Raw genomic sequence first — 19,171 nt, forward strand, 5'->3', positions numbered from 1 at the left:
TAACAAGCAACAAATATTTCTATATAGACTTAACAACAGCCTATTTTATAATTTTTAAAATTTCGTTTATTAAATTAAATTTAACTTTTATAGGCTTATCTGCACGTGGGAAATGTATATATAGAACATCAGTGAAATATAATAAAATAGTCAAAATAACGATATGGAAATTAATATAATTTTAATATTTTTATAATAATACGTCATAAGCTCGATAAAACATTAGTATTCTCTTCAGTGGCCACCGAGATGTAAAAATATGAGAAATAAATGTTCACTATAGATTTTTGCGGCAAAACCTCAGTGGTGCGATCTTGGTATGAACATGTTAGAACTTAGTGCAAAAGGTGTACAACAGGTAGTCAGTCTGATCTGAATAGGTAAGAAAACAACTACCTATATCTATATAATTATTATAAAACACGTTTTCTTTAAATTTTCCATTATTGTGGATAATATATTTTTTTAATTTTCCATTAAAGTCCGAAATCTACAAACGACCAAGTGACTAGTTGTGGAAGTAGTAGTAACCCGCGCAGTCGCAACAGGCCGTCTTCCAGCACCAGTTCGTAATCGATTATTTCTGACTCACCGAAAAACGGCCACTGTGGCGCCGCCGACAAAATCACCAATTATTCCGCTACCGTTACCACCGCCACCACTGCTGCTGCTATCGGGATGGAACTCTAATCAGTCATCTTGTTCACCGCCTCCCACCCACAGATGACCAAGACAAATCAGCGCTGCTGGCGGCAGCTTCGACCTGTACACCGAAGGATAACACCCAGCAGTGACCCACGACATTTTGTCCCGTTCGTCTTTATATCGCGCACGTATATAGCAACAACAGGTTCCATCATACTAACATTTCATTCACACACTTAATAGTTATAAAACACAGCATTCCTACTGTGTCGATTGTAACTCTGAGGTCTTGAATAAAGTCTAAAACAATATATTACAAGCAACAACACCGTCATAATGTCTATAGTTCTAAATGGTGTATGTCCAGAAATTTGTTTTTTAAAGACCCGCAATCTCATGAATGACCAAATGATCACGTGAGTATACAATATTCGTTTTTAGTTCAGTGCACGATCAAATAATAATTTCGTATCTTTTTAGACAACTTCTCAAAAAACGAAAGTATTTCGTCCAGCAAGCAGTCACCGAAGAAATCACAAAAGAAGAGTGTATGCAATTAATAAGACTCGAATTGAGAGTGTTGGAGATTTGCGATATTGAAATCAACGTATGTGTTGGACACTTAGACCACTTAGAACACGAAATTATCAAACGAGTACCATACAATTATAATATTTATTTTTATCGATTTTTTTTTTTTTTTTACAGAAAAGTGCTAATCTTAATGCAATGTTCGAACGTCAGAATTTCAGAATCCTTAGCGTTTTGTCCAATCGAATCGATCACTTGTACTACAGCATGTTTTTACTATTTTCATTCGAATCTGAGTTATTGGAAGAGTACATGGAATTTCAATCAACACATGTAAGTAAATCACGATACTTGAGATTATTATTATAATTATTATTAAAATAATACGTACACTACCTGAGGCTAAACAATTTACCATTTTGGAGGTAATTTATAATATGGTTCGTCTGTCTAGCCTTTATCACAAAATAAATCAAGCATCTAATTCACACTCTAACAAATTCAATATTTTATTTATAATAATTGTAGTGTTTAAAAATGAAATTATCAGTAGGTAATCTTGTTTTTCAATATTTTTTAAAATATAAGAACATTTTAAAACCATACTTTATATAATTTATATCGCCCTCAAAAAATTACTACCAGTAATATTACACGAAATGGGGCGTACATTATTTTAAAAAAATATTCCTAAGGAAGAGACCATATAGTGCCATATGATAGCATAACTTAAAATATTTTAAAAAGACCTCTCAAGAAACGAAGTATAATTTTCAGCTTGTAAGTTATGGGCAATTAAACTTTTTTTTAAATAAAATCGAACCTTGCTATCGCACATTTCTAAAATATCTTTAAAATTTTTAAACTGTTTATAGTAATATATTTTTAATTTTAAAGCTATTATGCTGTGCCATCAATTAACTACATTATTAGACTATAACTAAACAAATTATTTTATTAAATAAAAAAGTTAAAAATATTATTAAAAATTAGCATATTGGAAAGTAAAACACGTATAACACCATAGTGTATAACACTATCGTTTTTACAATAGTTTTTATTTTAATTTTTTACTTATTCTATTGGATAATATTAGAATACCTAAAACTTTTTGTAATTGTATCTTTCACAATTTCCAAATAAATTATTATTTTTATTTTGTTTCTATAATTGATTAGCTTAGGATTCTGAGAATCATTTATTGGTTTTTGTTTGGTGTTAAATGGGGTAAAATTGATGATACCATGGTTAGTTAATAGTTATATTTTATTTTGTATTGATTAGTTTATGTCCATATAGTTGATCGTATTTCGACGCCAAATGTGCGGTACATTTGATTTTTTACAAAATCTTTTAAAGTTTTTATAAATACATTTTTATATAATTTCCAATTGAAATAAAACATTTTTTTTAAGTTCTATTTTATCGTTATAATTTTTTTCTTTTTTGAACAACATCATACATTTTTATTTCATATTTTAAAGCAGAATATTATTTGGAGTGTATCAATACATAAAAATTGGAATTTGACTACTGGTTTATGAGTATAATTTATAAGTATTTAAAGCTGTGGTTAGTGAAGTAGTAGACCAAAATCTTGTGGGGTATCCTCATACCACTCACATTCCGCTCAGTTTTTCGATTGAGAATTATGTAAAAAATATATTTTTAAAAATATTAACAATGAATGTTGTTTGATAAAATAATCATCCTGTATTATATAAATTTAAGCTTTTACATTATTAATCAAATTCATTGATAAGTCTCCATGAGCAGAGATACTGAAAGTAAGAAGTTTTGAGAAAGTATAAAAAAGAAAAATGAAAGTCATAAGTGTAACTAAAATCAGTGTTACCATCATAGCAAAAAAACATTTGAAAGTTCTACTACAAATAACACTTAAAAAACTGACTGGCCCCAAAGATTTTCTCTCAGTGTCTATCCATCTTTAACAAAAAACATCATGGTATTAGACATAAAAAATTATCTATAATTAGTATACATTTAATCTTTTATGTTAATATGTTATTGATCGATTGATTGATATGCCTTCATACGTAGAGAAAATAAAGGGCTCTACTTAAATATAATCTAACAGTGTGGCCATCATTAAAAACTTTTTGTAATAATCGAAAATAAGGGCGTAGTTGGGTGGAATTGGGGGTGCACCAAAACTTTATTTAGAAATATTTCTCGAATGGTATGCAAGTACTTATTATGAGTAAACCGACAAGGCGACGAATGATACATTTTTTTTTGCAACGCTTAATTTTATAGAACTTTTTCAAAATATTAATCTATATTTGTACTTTGTACATGAATATTCTGAATAGTTAATATAAATATTACTTATTAGTTATTACCTATATTTATAATCGAGTTAAAAAACTATTGTGTGGTACTAATTGTTTTTCTTAGTAAATGTGATTCTGTACGGAATTAAACTACGTTCGTTCGCATTTGTTTGAATATTTACTATGGTCGTATTATAATTTATATCACATAATCTCCTAAATTGTATTAATTATTTAAGTAGTAAAATATATTATATTGGCAGTATTAGCACAATTTATTAATGCATGGGTGTTTAATTTAATAACTACTGATGACTCATATAAGTCACATTATACACGAGTCATGACAAAAAATTATCAAGTACACAATAGTGATGATACTAATATAAATAATTATTATTTATTTTATCGAAATTAATTAATTTTTTTTTTTATGAATAAATTTACTATTTTAAATTCACCTAAAAATTAGTAATAATTATACATATTATGTATTACTATTAATATTTGAATATTTTTACTTATTTATAATTGTTTTATTATTAGCACATTAGATCATCATGAAATGTTCTGTTTGATCTGTCAAAAAGTTAGTTTGTCGTTTGGATGGTAATATTGCGCTTTAAGAGGACGCCATACCCGCATGTGTTGTCTCTGTCTTACTAATGTACATCATAACAAATTTTCGTTCAGAAGAATACATGTTATGATGTTAGCTTTAATATTAGAGTAAATTTATATATTATCAAATTTAAAGGTAAGAAAATTTTCTAGACAACTACATATGCTTTTATTGATATTATTATTTTAAAGTGAGTTATAGCTATGTACAATTGTACAACTTTAAAATGTTCATGACTCCCTTTAAAATGATAATATCAATAAAAGCGTAGGTCATTGTCTAGATAATTTTCTTACCTTTAAATTTGATAATAGATAAATTTACTCTAATATTAAAGCTAACATCACAAAATGTATTCTGCTGAACGAAAATTTGTTATGATATCGGTTAGTAAGACAGAGACAACACATGCGGGTATAGCGTCCTCTTATAGCATAATAATAGCAATAATTGTCTTAAGAATATTGATAGCAAAGTCATTAATGTTTTAAGAAATTTTTTGTGTGAGACTGGAGCTCTTTTTAATAAATACAAAGGTCTAATTACTTTTGGCCTATATTATTGTAGAGTGTAATTATTTTACTATATCAAATTCATATATAGGTACATATATTTATCTATATGTAAATATTTTTTTTTTAGAAGATGTATAATATTAATATTATTTTCTTAAGCTTCTTATAAAATGTTAGAACTTTATTAAAAAAATATATATTATATATATTCCATTGTGGATATGACACCCTAAATCCCCTCTTGTTTATACACTTGCGCGGATATACATATTTATATTATTTTATTTAATATATAGTAGAGCCTAGAAAATCTGGTGATCGTTGTAATTCGGACAGGCGCGCGGGACGGAACATAATATTTTATATTTTTGAATAAGTTATTGATGTCAAAATTAATCAAATTTTTTTAAAATTAAAACATGCTTATATTTATAATAACATTTAAATATTAAAAATATATACAGTTAATATATAGAAAATATTCTTTTTTATAAAATATATAATAAGTGCCTCTGTCCTGAATTGAACCAGACTGTCGTAATCTTGAAAATACGGAATATCTTTGTTTCTATATTATATCGGTGCTAGACGGAGAAAACAAATATTGGTGTGGCGGCCCCTTAATAATTAATATTTTAAGAATTCCCTAATATATTTTATTATTTTTTTGGGAATAATAAATTGCTTATTAGATCATTTACTTCTTTCTTGTCACGTATACTACTCAAAAATAAAATAACCTATTTTTTTCCTAATACATAAATATGTGTAAGTATGTATCTAGTTATAAATAGGTAAATACTGTACTCAATAGTTAATGTATTTTTTGTAATTTGTTAAATTTAATAACAATTTTAATACAAATTTTTTAAGTAATTTGAGTAGCTACTTTGAAAACCTCCAGTATTTCGAGCGTCAGTCGGTCTGAATAAATTCCGGATTATTGAGGCATAATATATATATTTAATTATTGATTTTTATCGTTTGAAGAACTAAGGTACCTAGTGATAATTATAGTATGAAGTTTGTATTGTAATAAACCATAATAATCATGACAAACGATCGACATAGTGACACCGCGTGTTTAATGAATAATAGCAAAAGATAGTTATACCTACTGTTATACTGAAATAGTATGGATAGGTAATGATAAAGTTTATAAAAATATACACAACAATCCATTTAACCAACACCAATATCACTCGATAGATATTAAAGATAAAAACCTTTATTTTTTTTTGGTTTTACTATTGTGTCGTAAATTCCGAGTCCACCCCATAACCACCAAACATTTTTTTTTTTTCGTATAATTTTGAATCTATAAATCTCAACAATTTAAATAAAATGCAGTATATTTATTAGAAAAATCGATTAGGCAGCAGCACAGCACTCATTATTGGTTTACCCTAAGACACCAGTTTTTGAGTGGACACTAGGTACCTAACTATCTATGTTTGATTTACTTTTCAACCATAATCACGCCTTAAAATTTAAATTGTAGTCTTCTTTATTATTAGCCAGATTAATACTATTAATATTAATTATTATTGTATATTGAATTACGAAATTTTAATTTTCCTGTTCTAAAGGTAGGTATAATCGATATATAGCGCTCGTTGTCAAATAATCCCGCAAACAAGACTATTGTATTTTTATTTTAATCAGTTTTTGTACTATAACATAAAAACAATACGTCTTTACTTTTTCTGTTTGACTACTATTCATTAGTGATTTTTTACTAGTCACCATAATACTTGGTACAATTTTTTAAATGTGTCAAGAATATATGGACTTTAGTAAAAGTCCGTTAGTTCAATACAATTGTTTTGAATTATGAATAAAAATTATGTATTTCTCTTAGATTCTTGGGAAATGAACAATTACAATTTGTTTTATAGATAATATTATAAATTATAAATTATTGAAAATAGGTTAAAATAAATATTTTCTCAACTAAAAAATATGTTAAATTGTGCAAAATATGTTTTTTCTCTACTTATTCTGTAATCAAGAAATCATCCGAATTGTTTACTTCCATAGAGTATTGAGCTACATTAACCCAATACCTATATATACATATATATATAATACATTTTAACCTAAAAATTCACTTTCCACAATTAAATGTTTCCTAAATAATTTATAAGCGTCTATTGTAAAAATATATTACGCTTAAACATAATTGCATTATAATTAAAAAATGCTGCATGTGTGTTAGAAACATATGTAAAACCAACTCTAATCTCTTTAAATTAGTATTTTTACAAATATTAAATTAAAATTTATGTTTATATTAACTATACTATTTTTATATTTTGTGAAACTAATTTAATTTATAAGTGTTGGTTATTTTTTAATTTAATTGACTCTGTACTCCACTATTTTATATTTTGGCGGGCGCCCTTGCGTTACAGGGTAGAAATCAATTTCTTAGTCTGTGTGAAGCAACCTAAGTGGGGGTGGGGTGACTCGCTTACATGATAAGGCTGTTTACAGCCCCACGCGGACCACGCTAAATAATCAAAGCGATGATACTAGTTTAACTTAACTATTGCAGTACGTAGATCTCTTGACATAGAGTATATCTACAAGAAACTACAAATTACAAGGGTGTACAATAATGGAGGCCCAGCCGAAGAGTTATCGTGCTTTTAATAGGTGTATGTTTCTGCAGTGTAAACATTTGTAATTTTGAATATTTTAAGCTTATAGCAACGAACTTCAAATATCTGTGTCTTTAAAAGTAAGTAAATCATGATTGCTAAATACTCTGTACCATGGTATATTCTCAATTTTTACGAAGTATTATACAGTCGGCGAATGCATGTTTTTATTATTATGTATTACTATGTTTAATCATGACGTAAGCTTATCTGTGTTTTGGGGCGGATAACACACTAACGAACAGACAGCGTAACATAGTACGTTGAAAATATAGATACCAGAGTATTTAGAATTACTGAAATTTAGTATTGATGGTAAAATGTGTACGGTAAAGTGGAATAAAACTAAAAATCAAACATTATTTTTTTAGACTCTAAAGGAGTAATTTTAAAGGACATCGCACTCTAGTTTTTGTAAAATGAAGACAACTTGTAGGGATGTGGCGTTCTTTCAACAATTTGTGATAATTTTCTTTTTAAACAATTTATTTATATAATTTAATTATTGATTCTCAAGTTTTTAGATGAGATAACCTACCATAAATTAAATAGGTATATTAGTGTTCTAATAGATACTAGATCTAACATTAGGTAATTCTTTATAAACAATAAGAAAATTAATTCTAATAACCTTAAAAAAAGTTTAACACTGACTTAGATTACAGAAATATACTATATTGCAAGCGTGTGGATACATTTAAAAACAATAAGAATATTATCATTTTGGATGACTTAATATTTTTTAATTAAAATAATAAAATGGTATCTACTACCTATGTTAAAAGTTTTTTTCTATCTTGAATGAAACATAATTTTAGCAGGAAATAGAACATTAGATAACTAGTTATTTTGAAGACTTAAACCACAAAGTATTATCGGAGATAATATTCTTAAATACTCACTTTAAAATAATATTGAACGATACATATTGTAATAATATTACAATCAATAATTAAACAGAGGTTTCACTTTATAAAACATATTAATTGAAATTGATAGATTTTTCAAATGAAAACATTGAAGTTGAAAAAATAATTAAGATTTAAATATAAATTCTCATGAACTTGATACATTATTTAAGCATAACGGTGATTAATTTGATGTGTTGATAAAAAGACCAACGATTCATTTCTGTGTTCCTACATATTCATATCTAAAAATCAATCTCTCTTATGTCCCTTTCCATTCCATTAATTATTGCCTTAAATTGATTTTTTTTTATGTTAATATTCAACTAAATTGTGACTTTTATTTATAGTTCTACGGCTCATCTTAGTTAATACTTACCTTTACTTAAATTAAATTTTATTATTTTTTTTTTCTGCTATACATACATGAATATTTATATTATATTTTATATTATACTTGTTTATTTGTAAAAGGTATTTTTTAAAAACTACTATATCAAACATAAATAAATAAATAATAATAATACACCATAACAACAATGTTATAAATGAGAAATTAAGCTAAGGTATTGCCTCTTGATGAAGTTTATATGGATAATATTTAATGCATAATAGCATTTTAATTTCACAAAAAAGTAAGCTATATAGAAAAGGATAAATTCTAAAATATAATTTTTTTAGTTTTTAAAATACTTCAATATTTTATAACATGGCATAGTCAGTATAATATCATTTAATTTGCAATATTAAAATATTATATGAGGTTTTCACAAGAGTTGTAAAATCAAATAACCTAACGAAATAACTTTAGAACAAATAAATTTAACTTACTTACTTTTGATCAGAAGACAGAAAGTACTAACTGTTAAAATATCAGATACAATTTATTACAATTTATACTAATTAGCACTTTCAGGTAAAAATTAAACCATCTTCAGTGTTTTGTAAATAATTTAAATTTAATATCCATTCTGTTATTTGTTCATAGGTAAATTCAATGTATTCAATAATCTATAAAATTAAATCCTATTTCTCCTTCATTCATATTAAAACAAGTCACTTTTACTATTGAAAATAAAGCATAAAAATTAAGTATAACATTTTAGTTGACGACAATTAACACTTAAGATTATTTAAATTTAACAACTTTTGATTTTAATGTGTATACATATTATAATATAATCTGCGATTAATTAGAAGCACGAAAAAAAGTAATCTAATCTTTTAATTTTCAACCCCTATACAAATAATTTATGAAGACGTGATCTTTTCCATTATCCATAACTCAAAAGTCGCAAAAAAAATTAGTGTTACACAGAATAATTTGGTATTAGGCTGGCTCATCTTAATCCTTTAGGGAAGCAGATAGTGAAAAAGACTCAAAAGAAACATTAACTATATATTTAACATATAATTTAAGTTTAAGAAAAATAAAATTATTTTACTTGTTTATTTTTGCTATTATCAGTTATCACTTACTGAATTAGATTTGGTTCATTTGAAGTAATATTATCTTCAGTATCAGATTTATCATTGATAATAAATGAATCAATTGCTATTTTCAAATTCGTAGTTTTCTACATTTTGATACAATCATAATTTTTTTTATAATATTACTACGGATTATCTGTTACTAATTAAATACCTGTAAAATATAAAAATGTCTCAAAATGTAAATCTATCTACAAATGTATTACCTATGTGATTTTGTTAACTTTATTAATCTAAATTATATTGTATAACACCAAAAAATACCCTACTAGGTATTGGTTAATTAACTAAAATTGAATTAGTTTAAATTCAATTTCAACAATTACTTATTTTTGTTCATTTAGAAGACTTCCTATTATACATATTCTATAGAAGTAAATAACAGGGATAAATCCAACTTATTATTTTAATATGCAATTTATCCGCATAATTAAATAGTTATTGACAGTTACTTAAAGTGAATTCCATCATCTTATATGACTTATTGAAACAATTTTTACATTATTTCTCTTACTCTAAACTGAAAAGATATCGGCAAACGAAAATTTGCATAATAATATTTGTTATGAAACATTTTTGGAATTTCAAGTGAAGCTATATATTTTTGGGATATTTAAGTGGTATAAATAATAAATATGCAAGTCTAGGCAAAATAAGTTTAAGCTACCTCAACAAGCATCTAAAGTTGTTTTTGTATTGATATTTACTTTAATACTAGCACTAGGTAGAAGATTAAATAATTGTTGTGCTTCAAATTTCAAAAGTCCTTTTAGGTACTTTTTAAATTATTTTTTTTTGGATTCATTTGGTTAAAATCTCATACAGTTTATAATGATGGTTTAAAATATAGTTTTTTTTTTTTAAATTAGTATATCTTAATCATCCTATAAAAACTTCTAAATAAGAAAAAAATATTATTTTATTTTATTACATGCTCATGTTTTTTTTTTTTTATAAAATGATAATATTATTAGTCTCCTTTATTTTAAGATTCACAATCTCAAACTTCTAATTTTCTTAAATCAATTAAACTCATGTAAATAATAGTAGGTACTAGTGAATTATAATATTATAATTACAGAGAGAATACTGGTATAGTATAAATACCAACAATAAAAATTAAAAAGTTAAATTAAATTATTTATTTTTACAAATTTGGTACATATAGTTAATTTGTATTATGAATAGGTAGTTAGTAAAATTAATATAGGGAATGATTTATATTAATTTAAATATTCTTATTTTTATTCATAATATCTAACATGAATATTGGTTGAATTCAAACTTTAGTATAGTTACACTAGGTATATAAATACTTGATATAGTTGATTTTTTGTATTCATAAATAAATAATACAATATTAAACTATAAAGGATACTTAAATGACTTGTTTAGTTGTATAATAATTATTGTGAGTGATAATTTAAACTTTACTTGTGAAAAATTTGATTATTTATTTGATTCATTAGAAATTACACCAATTAATTAATTATATTATAAAATGAATATATAAATGTTTTGAAAATTGATAATTTTCTATTTTTCTAATTAGTTTTAAACATCATAGATTTATTTAAAAATACAATATGAGAAATATTCTAGAACTGTCTACAAGTTTTTTCTAAGAAATAGCTTAACAAATAGGTCACATGGATAATTAAAATTTACATTATTTCATTACAAAGAAAAAAATTAAATGTTGGGGGAGTTAATATATATTATGTAGGTATAATTAATTTAGAAGTTAAAGTAGGTAGGTACCTAAAAAGATAAATGATGGCTGATTAAAACTAAAACAAAGAATATAAATTATAAATGTTTCAGTCCAAAAAGCACATCTAAATTTGGAAAATGATTATACGTATAATACTGGTATACTATTAAATATTATAAATACCACATGGAATAAACATTTTGTTAGATGAATGTGACTATAGGTACCTAAATTTAAATCCAAGTAAATACTACTTACCTTACAAGATATTTAGGATATTTATGAAAGTTAGTTGGTTCGTTAATTTTTTAAGAAAGGAATACCGGCGCAATACGCTAAGCAACGGTTTTACTAGTTTCATCCGAACACATTTTATAATATCGAATACGATCGCAAACATCATTATTCATTGTAGATATTATCATCATCAATGTCCAATATGAACTCAATACGACAAAGCGGAATAATATTGTCAACCTATCAGTTATCGTTAGGTAAACACGAACATAATATATTATAGCGAACTAGTGACTACATTGTAGTCTGTACGATTTTAGATAAGTAACTCGTTGGGCAACTGAATAAATATAGTTCGAACAGTTCGGTCGTTCGGTGGCAACTACACTATACATACCTATTGTCCAGTGGTTTTCAAACTTTTATTATACACGGCACACTGACCTTTTTTTTAGATGAACAAAATTGTCTTGAATTAATTATAATTATATATACATTTAATAAGAAATGTTTGATTGATGGGCTAACAAATATTTTTAATTCTTGGACGAATAGTTGACACATACCCACATTTTCCTATATCACAATTCAATGCAATCGGTAATTTATGGAAAAACCATGGCACACTTAGTGGATACTCGCCGGCACCCAGCTTGAAAACCACTGCTATAGGCTATAACCTATGAAAAAAAAAAGTCGTGGTCAAGGTGGATAAATGATCAATAGGTACATCATACACGTATACATTAGAAAAATGCTGTCAAAGAGTCAATAATTATTACTTCCTATATCTAATGTACCTAGTAATGTCCATTATGAAGGCAAGCCGAACAATTTAGTAGGTACAGTCCAGTCGTAACTATACCACCAGGAGCAATGCCTACCCGACGAGGGCTCGAATATAATAATAGTATTATGGTTTGTAATTTGTAAGACATAGTAGCCAGTAGGCTATAGTATACATCATTAATTAGTATGCATTAATAAATAATAATTATTAATATTTTTAATGTTAAATAATGTTTAACTTAAAAATTACGAGAGTAGTTTTCATTAACACTAACTCAAATAGATATTTTATTAGCTTACCTATGAGATTAGATCATTTTTGGAATGCTAAAATGGTAAGATTATAAAGCTAACTAAATTTAATACGTAAGCGTGCGTACACTGCGTATGGGTACAACAGGACGGGCGCCCGGCAGCTTCCCCTCCTGTGGGCTACATTTTTTCTCTTAATATAATTTATAAATTATGTTTAAAAATATAATAATTGTTATTTTGTTGACCACAGATTGTGTTATTAAAATTATTTCATTATTTGTATTTAGTTTTTATTGAATAATATAAAAAAAATATTAAAATAATAAACCTAATATATTATAACACAATATACGGTGTGTTTCCTTTAAAAGAAAATTCGAAATATTTCAGTTCAGTGGTCTAAGATTAATAACTGATGTGGGATTTTCGGGAAGAGACAGAGAATATTTAGTTACACGTTTTTTGACGATTTTCAAATTTTCATATCTTTTAAGAGGATGTCAGCGCACTGTTTGTTTTCTCTCTCTAGCCCACGCGCAACATAGATAAAACGCATTTACGCAGTCTGAATAGAACTCGCTCAATTTTGGTTCTACAGTAAATATACCTATTATAAAATTAAATTTTGACAAAATTTCAGAATACAAGACAATGAGTTTTTTTTAAAAAAATTAAAATTTTGAAAAGTTTAAGGTTATTTAAAAATGTTGTGATTTATATCTATTTTTAAACAATACAATTAACGTTGTATTGGGAATAATGAAAAAAACTCATCGTTTTGTATTCAGAAATATTATCAATATTTAATTTTATAATATGTATATTTACTCTAGAACCAAAATTGAGCGAGTTCTACTCAGACTTCGTAAATGCATTTTGTCTATGTTGCGCGTGGGCTAGAGAGAGAAAACAAACAGTGCGCTGACATCCTCTTAATGCGTGCATGCGCAATACAACTTGCATTTTTTTAAATAACAACGGGTGTTTTCAATACCAAATTCAGATAAACCTAATTTTTTAAAATCATTTTAACCTCTCAACCATGACTCTAAAACCAAAATTAACTGAATGACAACGAGCAAATGTTTTAATTTAAATCATTGAACTTTTCGTCGATCATTCTATAATTTTACTAATTTCCGTGCGATTCCGCGTATTTTTATTCACTCATAATATGTTTATAGACATAAAATAAATTATTTTTAAGATTTTAAATGTAAGTTTATCTCAAATTGGTAATAATGTTTAAAAATTGAATTTTCTTTGCATAAATATAGGTACCTATTGTTTTATAAATATTAATGTACAAAAAAAGTGTTCTTTTAAATCTTAAAAATCAACAGTGAGAACAAAATATGAACGATGAATTAATAACATCAAAATATTACAAAAAACATTACACTTATTTACCATGCAACATTAATTGATTTCAGAAATTGTTTATAACCAACGAAATACATCCATTGATTGTACTTATGTCAAAAAAAAAGTGTGATTCGAAATTGTACATATCTGCAGCATTATTCGAACACGAACACCGCAATATGCAGGCTGCAAGAAATTATTTTAACGAAGGCATTAGAATACATAAAAATTGCAAAAGACTGCGTCTAGAACAATTCTTGATAGAAATACAATTTTTGGTAGACAAAGATCTGGAATCATCCCACATGGTTATACAAAAGTATAAAGAAACAATCGACCATTTCCGCGACGACATAGAACTACACATAATTTTACTAGAAAAGACCTTACAAGTTGAATCCATTAATCATCTTCAATACATTGTTATGTTGTGAGTACCTATTATATATATATATATATATATATACAATAGTAAATAAATATATGTTGATTTATACATGAGGTTTTGTTTCAAAACATAAATAATATTAATGTTATTTTGTAATTACAAAATATAGCGATTTTATCAATAGATACTCTCAAAATTATCTGATGTGGCATAAAGTTGCATTATTATGTACAGAAGGATACATGCTTGATGACAAAATTCCGAGCACTATAAAGTACACCACTAATTGCGAACACAGAATAAGGTTATTTTAATCAATATTATTATTATTAATTATTATATAGAATTTATAACTGCGAGGGTATACATTGAAAATATCTACCTGCCTATCTTAAAAGTACTAACGTTAATAAAAATATTTTTTTTTATAATTTAGTCAAGAAATTATTACATTGGTATAAAAAAATTATGTAAAAAAAAATTGAAAATATAATATAATATTAAAAATATTGTTTTGTAATGGTTATGAATATATGGTTAAGAAAATATTTTCAAAAACTTTAGTACTCATTCTTTTACATAGATAAATGATAATATAATAACTTATGATGATTACCGTTAAAAAAAATCACTCTGTATTTATTAATTGATTATAAAGGTACCTACATAATAATGATACGATTTTGTTGTATAGGAGTTGTATCAAATGGTATGAAGAAGGTTTAAAAAAATTGTTAAACATGGAAAAAAAAAGAAATTTAAATGAATTATTTACTGAATATTTAGTAAAACAATGGATAAGCAGTTCTGTTAACGACGAGGCAATTAGATGTTTAGTCAACAGAGCAATGGAACAAGCGTTCCAAAAAGGGCATTTTGAGCTTGGTGGTCTACACAAACCAGATTATTACGTTTATTGGGTAAATTTTGTAAATATAATAATAAATGTTAAATTTTAAATTATAATTTGTATACGTTTTGTTGTGTTATAAAGGCCGAACATACCAATCAAAGACGTCCTGAAATTTTAAAAATGGCGATCGATCGCAACAAAGACAACGTTGATGTGTGGGTAGAAGTTTTAAAATATCATAATGAGATCCTTGATAATTATAAATTAGTAAAAATGGTTTTTGATGACGGTGTTCGGGCATTGGAAAACAAATCATTGTTCTTGTGGAAAACTATGGAATTATATTTGCAGAACACCAATCTTTTTCTGGTATGGACGGTATGGTATAATAATTGGTATTTCAGTATTTGGTATAATTATGAACATATTTAACTATTATTTTCGACTACATTATACTGTCTTACGCACACACATTAAAGTTATATCGATGGTTGGAAATTATTATGGACTTTATAATATTACGATATTTTCTCGGCGTTTAATAGTCAAAACTTATTTTTTATTTTAACAAATAAAAACAATTTAAACAGAACGTTATTGTGATAGTATATTATTTACAAGTATAACATGCATCTTGATACACATATGCAGAGCCGTGCCGTTAAGATTTGGCGCCCAGGGCAAAATTAAAAATATTCGCCCTTATTTTATTTATCATTATGCATTTCAATTTTTTTGGCGCCCCTTTTACATCATGTGTCCGGGGCGCATGCCCCCTAGGCCCCCCCCCCACTGCACGGCTCTGCACATATGTCGAAAAAATGATCTTTCGTGCATTTGACGCAGCAGGAAGCATGATAACAGTAATTTGAGATGTTTTCTTAAATGAGGTAACTAGTTATAACATCATGGTGGAACGAATTACGTAAACAATAAACGGTAATAATATAGCAAACATAATATTAAACACACGAATGACTGTGAAGCGGATCAACACCAAACTGTTCAAATGTCCTGATTTTTTGTTTTTGTTGTATGTCTTTTAACATGGTTTGCTATAAGTTGTATCGTTTGTTGTCCATAGCTCGAGCAGTTTTACGAAGAAGGCGCCGACAGCCCATACAACGAGATTAACACGGTATACAGAGTCAAGTATCTCGAATGGTGCACTTTGTGCAAAGACATAGACTTTAGTCGGGAATTGTTCAGCAGATTGACAACCATAGAACCAGAGAACAAGAACTTGTACTTGACCATGATAAATGGCGAGAAATTGGCCCCTATTATAGACGTCAATATCATAAGAAATCTGTATAGCCTCACGTGCTTGAAATTTGGCCACCAAGAAAATGACGTCCGTGAGTATATTTTTATAATATTAATAGTAATATGCATTGCAGCCATTCGACTAATAATAATATTGGGTAGAGGTAGGTACTACCTGTTTTTCTGTTACTGGTATTTAAATTACCTACTATTCACATCGATTATGTGCCATTTTTATTCACTTGTGAAAGAAACGTATTATAATTAGTTTCGTGACAAATTCTCCTAAATAACTAATGGGTAATACTTTTAGTCCTTTCCCACTTATTATTTCTCTTTGAAAGCTTCTACAACAATTTTTCTAAGCCTCCAATTTTCGTATAAATACTTAATTTTTGTTATTTTAGATTTAATTATTATTCCAATTTACTACTGAGCCTTTATTATGATTTATATTTGACAATGTTTTTGTAAAATGTAATAAACGTCATTTCTGCAGTTCAAAAATACATAAAACATATTATATTAAAAAAAAATAATCGACCATTAATTACCATAATATCATTGGTTATATAGTCTCTGCATTGTTTGATGGAATTGTGACTAGTGGTATCCAACCTTTAGCCTATATGGTAAAAGGGATAATTTGTTCCAACGAAAAACAGAGTATGATGTGGTCAATAGACGTTCGTTATAATTTTTTTTACAGATAATATAAATTAGTCTCCATCTTCCGGACAATTTTTTTTTCGGTGTATTATTTGTAGGTTAATTTAATTGAAGATATTTTTCTAGTAAATTATATTATTTAACAAATGTAAATGAATATATTACTGAGTGCCAAATGCCCAAATCACGTTTTGTCAGCAGTTGAGGCGCGTTTTTAAATAGGATAAGATAAAATATGAACTATGATCAGTTATAAATTATAACTTAAACTATTATTTTTTAATGGGCGGACACTAATATAAAATTACAACGTAATCAAATATTGCTCACATATGACATTTTTTTGTAGAGACTAATTTTTCTAAATTCACCTGTAGTGTCTCTGTCGAGACGATTGCAAAATATTTAAAGACTAATTATAATTGTATAATTGTATCGTATCGAGTCGATTTTATTAAATTGCTTAAATTAAAGGTTTATGGACCGATTGGATTCAGTTCGAGTTCACATACGGTAAAAGTCCAGACGCCGAAGACACCTATAATGTGGCACTTATGTTTGTCAAGCCAGAGTTGATGAGTGTTTTGGAACACGAGTACGATTTGATGAAAGAAGCTTACAAGTTAGTATTATTAATATGAGTTATAAATACTTTAAATTATTTTAGATTGTAAATTATTATTATATTTTCATTTGCAGCAGTCGCACCGTTACTATCGATCCAGTTGTTGTTAAAATTCCAGACCCCGAAGAGTAGTAAATAGGTATCTGATATATTCTTATTAGGTATATTTTCTTTTTTATGTTTAGCACGTTATTTAATTATAAGTGTAACGTGTTATATTGGTGATGATTGGTTGTGTTTTAGTTATTAAGTACTCCATTTAACTGTACTTATATAATATAATTGATAATTATTATGTTTAAGTTTTATTATTATTATTATAGTAACTGCCTCGGCAACTTGGGCCATTGGCTACAGTATATTTATATTTATTTTTAAGTTTGAGGGTATATTGTTACATTAGGTTGGGGAAAAATAAAAAATAAAAATAAAATAAATAAATACATACATACATTATATATACAATTATATTATATTATTATTATATTTACAATATTGAATATGTATAAGTTTGTATTGCAATATAAATATATAATCTTAATTATGTATTCTAACTGTGTCTCTGTATATTTTGGGATCAAGTCTGTAATATTATTAAAAAATAAATTAATAAATATATTATGTATGTTGTTCTACAGACCAATAACACATTTAAAAAATAGTTACATAATATTTACACTATAAGATTAATTATGACGTATAATTATGTATGATATACCTTGTTATTTATGAATATTGGATACTCCGTTTTGATATTTTATTGACGCTGCCCTGGAACAAGCATACAAAGTAAAACACTTATATTCGTTGTATCCTGTGTAATGTGCCTTCTAGATTTTTATTTACTACCTATTTAATAGTAAAAGTTAATATTTAAAACTAATAATGATTATTATACACTACACACTACCGATATAGTACTTAAATACCTGAGTAAAATACAGAACATACCTAATAATGAAGTGATGAAATAATAAAATTAATTATATTTATAAATATTAACATGTCTTTTATGTCTATAAAGAATTAATTTATGTATGATATTGTACTAGATTTTCAATTATTTTAACTTGGAATACAATTTTCAAAAACTGCAAAAATACATCGAAAATTAAATAAATTAAATTACCTAATGTCGGTATACTTAAATAACTTAAGATTAAATAATTTGACTATTTATTTTATTTTTATTTATTATATTAATTGAATTCAATATTAGACATTATATTCAGATGAAACTTATGTAAAATTATGTTTATAATGAAATCTTAAGTGAAGTCAAGAAGTAAAATGTAAGAGATAATGAATAATTCATAGTATACTGACCACGCGGTGTCCGTC

General features: G+C 26.4%; 1 protein-coding gene across 1 annotated transcript; it reads left to right on the top strand.

Moving 5' to 3' along the window:
* Positions 1-919: 919 nt before the first annotated feature.
* LOC113558694 lies at positions 920-18,068 on the top strand. Its single transcript, XM_026964204.1, has 10 exons — positions 920-1,061; positions 1,126-1,252; positions 1,354-1,509; positions 14,098-14,459; positions 14,587-14,721; positions 15,112-15,337; positions 15,412-15,639; positions 16,355-16,628; positions 17,680-17,827; positions 17,905-18,068. The coding sequence occupies exons 1-10, from the start codon at positions 982-984 to the stop codon at positions 17,960-17,962; spliced, it is 1,794 nt and encodes a 597-aa protein (XP_026820005.1). The 5' UTR covers positions 920-981; the 3' UTR covers positions 17,963-18,068.
* Positions 18,069-19,171: the final 1,103 nt, after the last annotated feature.

This window comes from Rhopalosiphum maidis, chromosome 4 (genome assembly GCF_003676215.2).
Source record: "Rhopalosiphum maidis isolate BTI-1 chromosome 4, ASM367621v3, whole genome shotgun sequence".
Lineage (NCBI taxonomy): Eukaryota > Metazoa > Arthropoda > Insecta > Hemiptera > Aphididae > Rhopalosiphum > Rhopalosiphum maidis.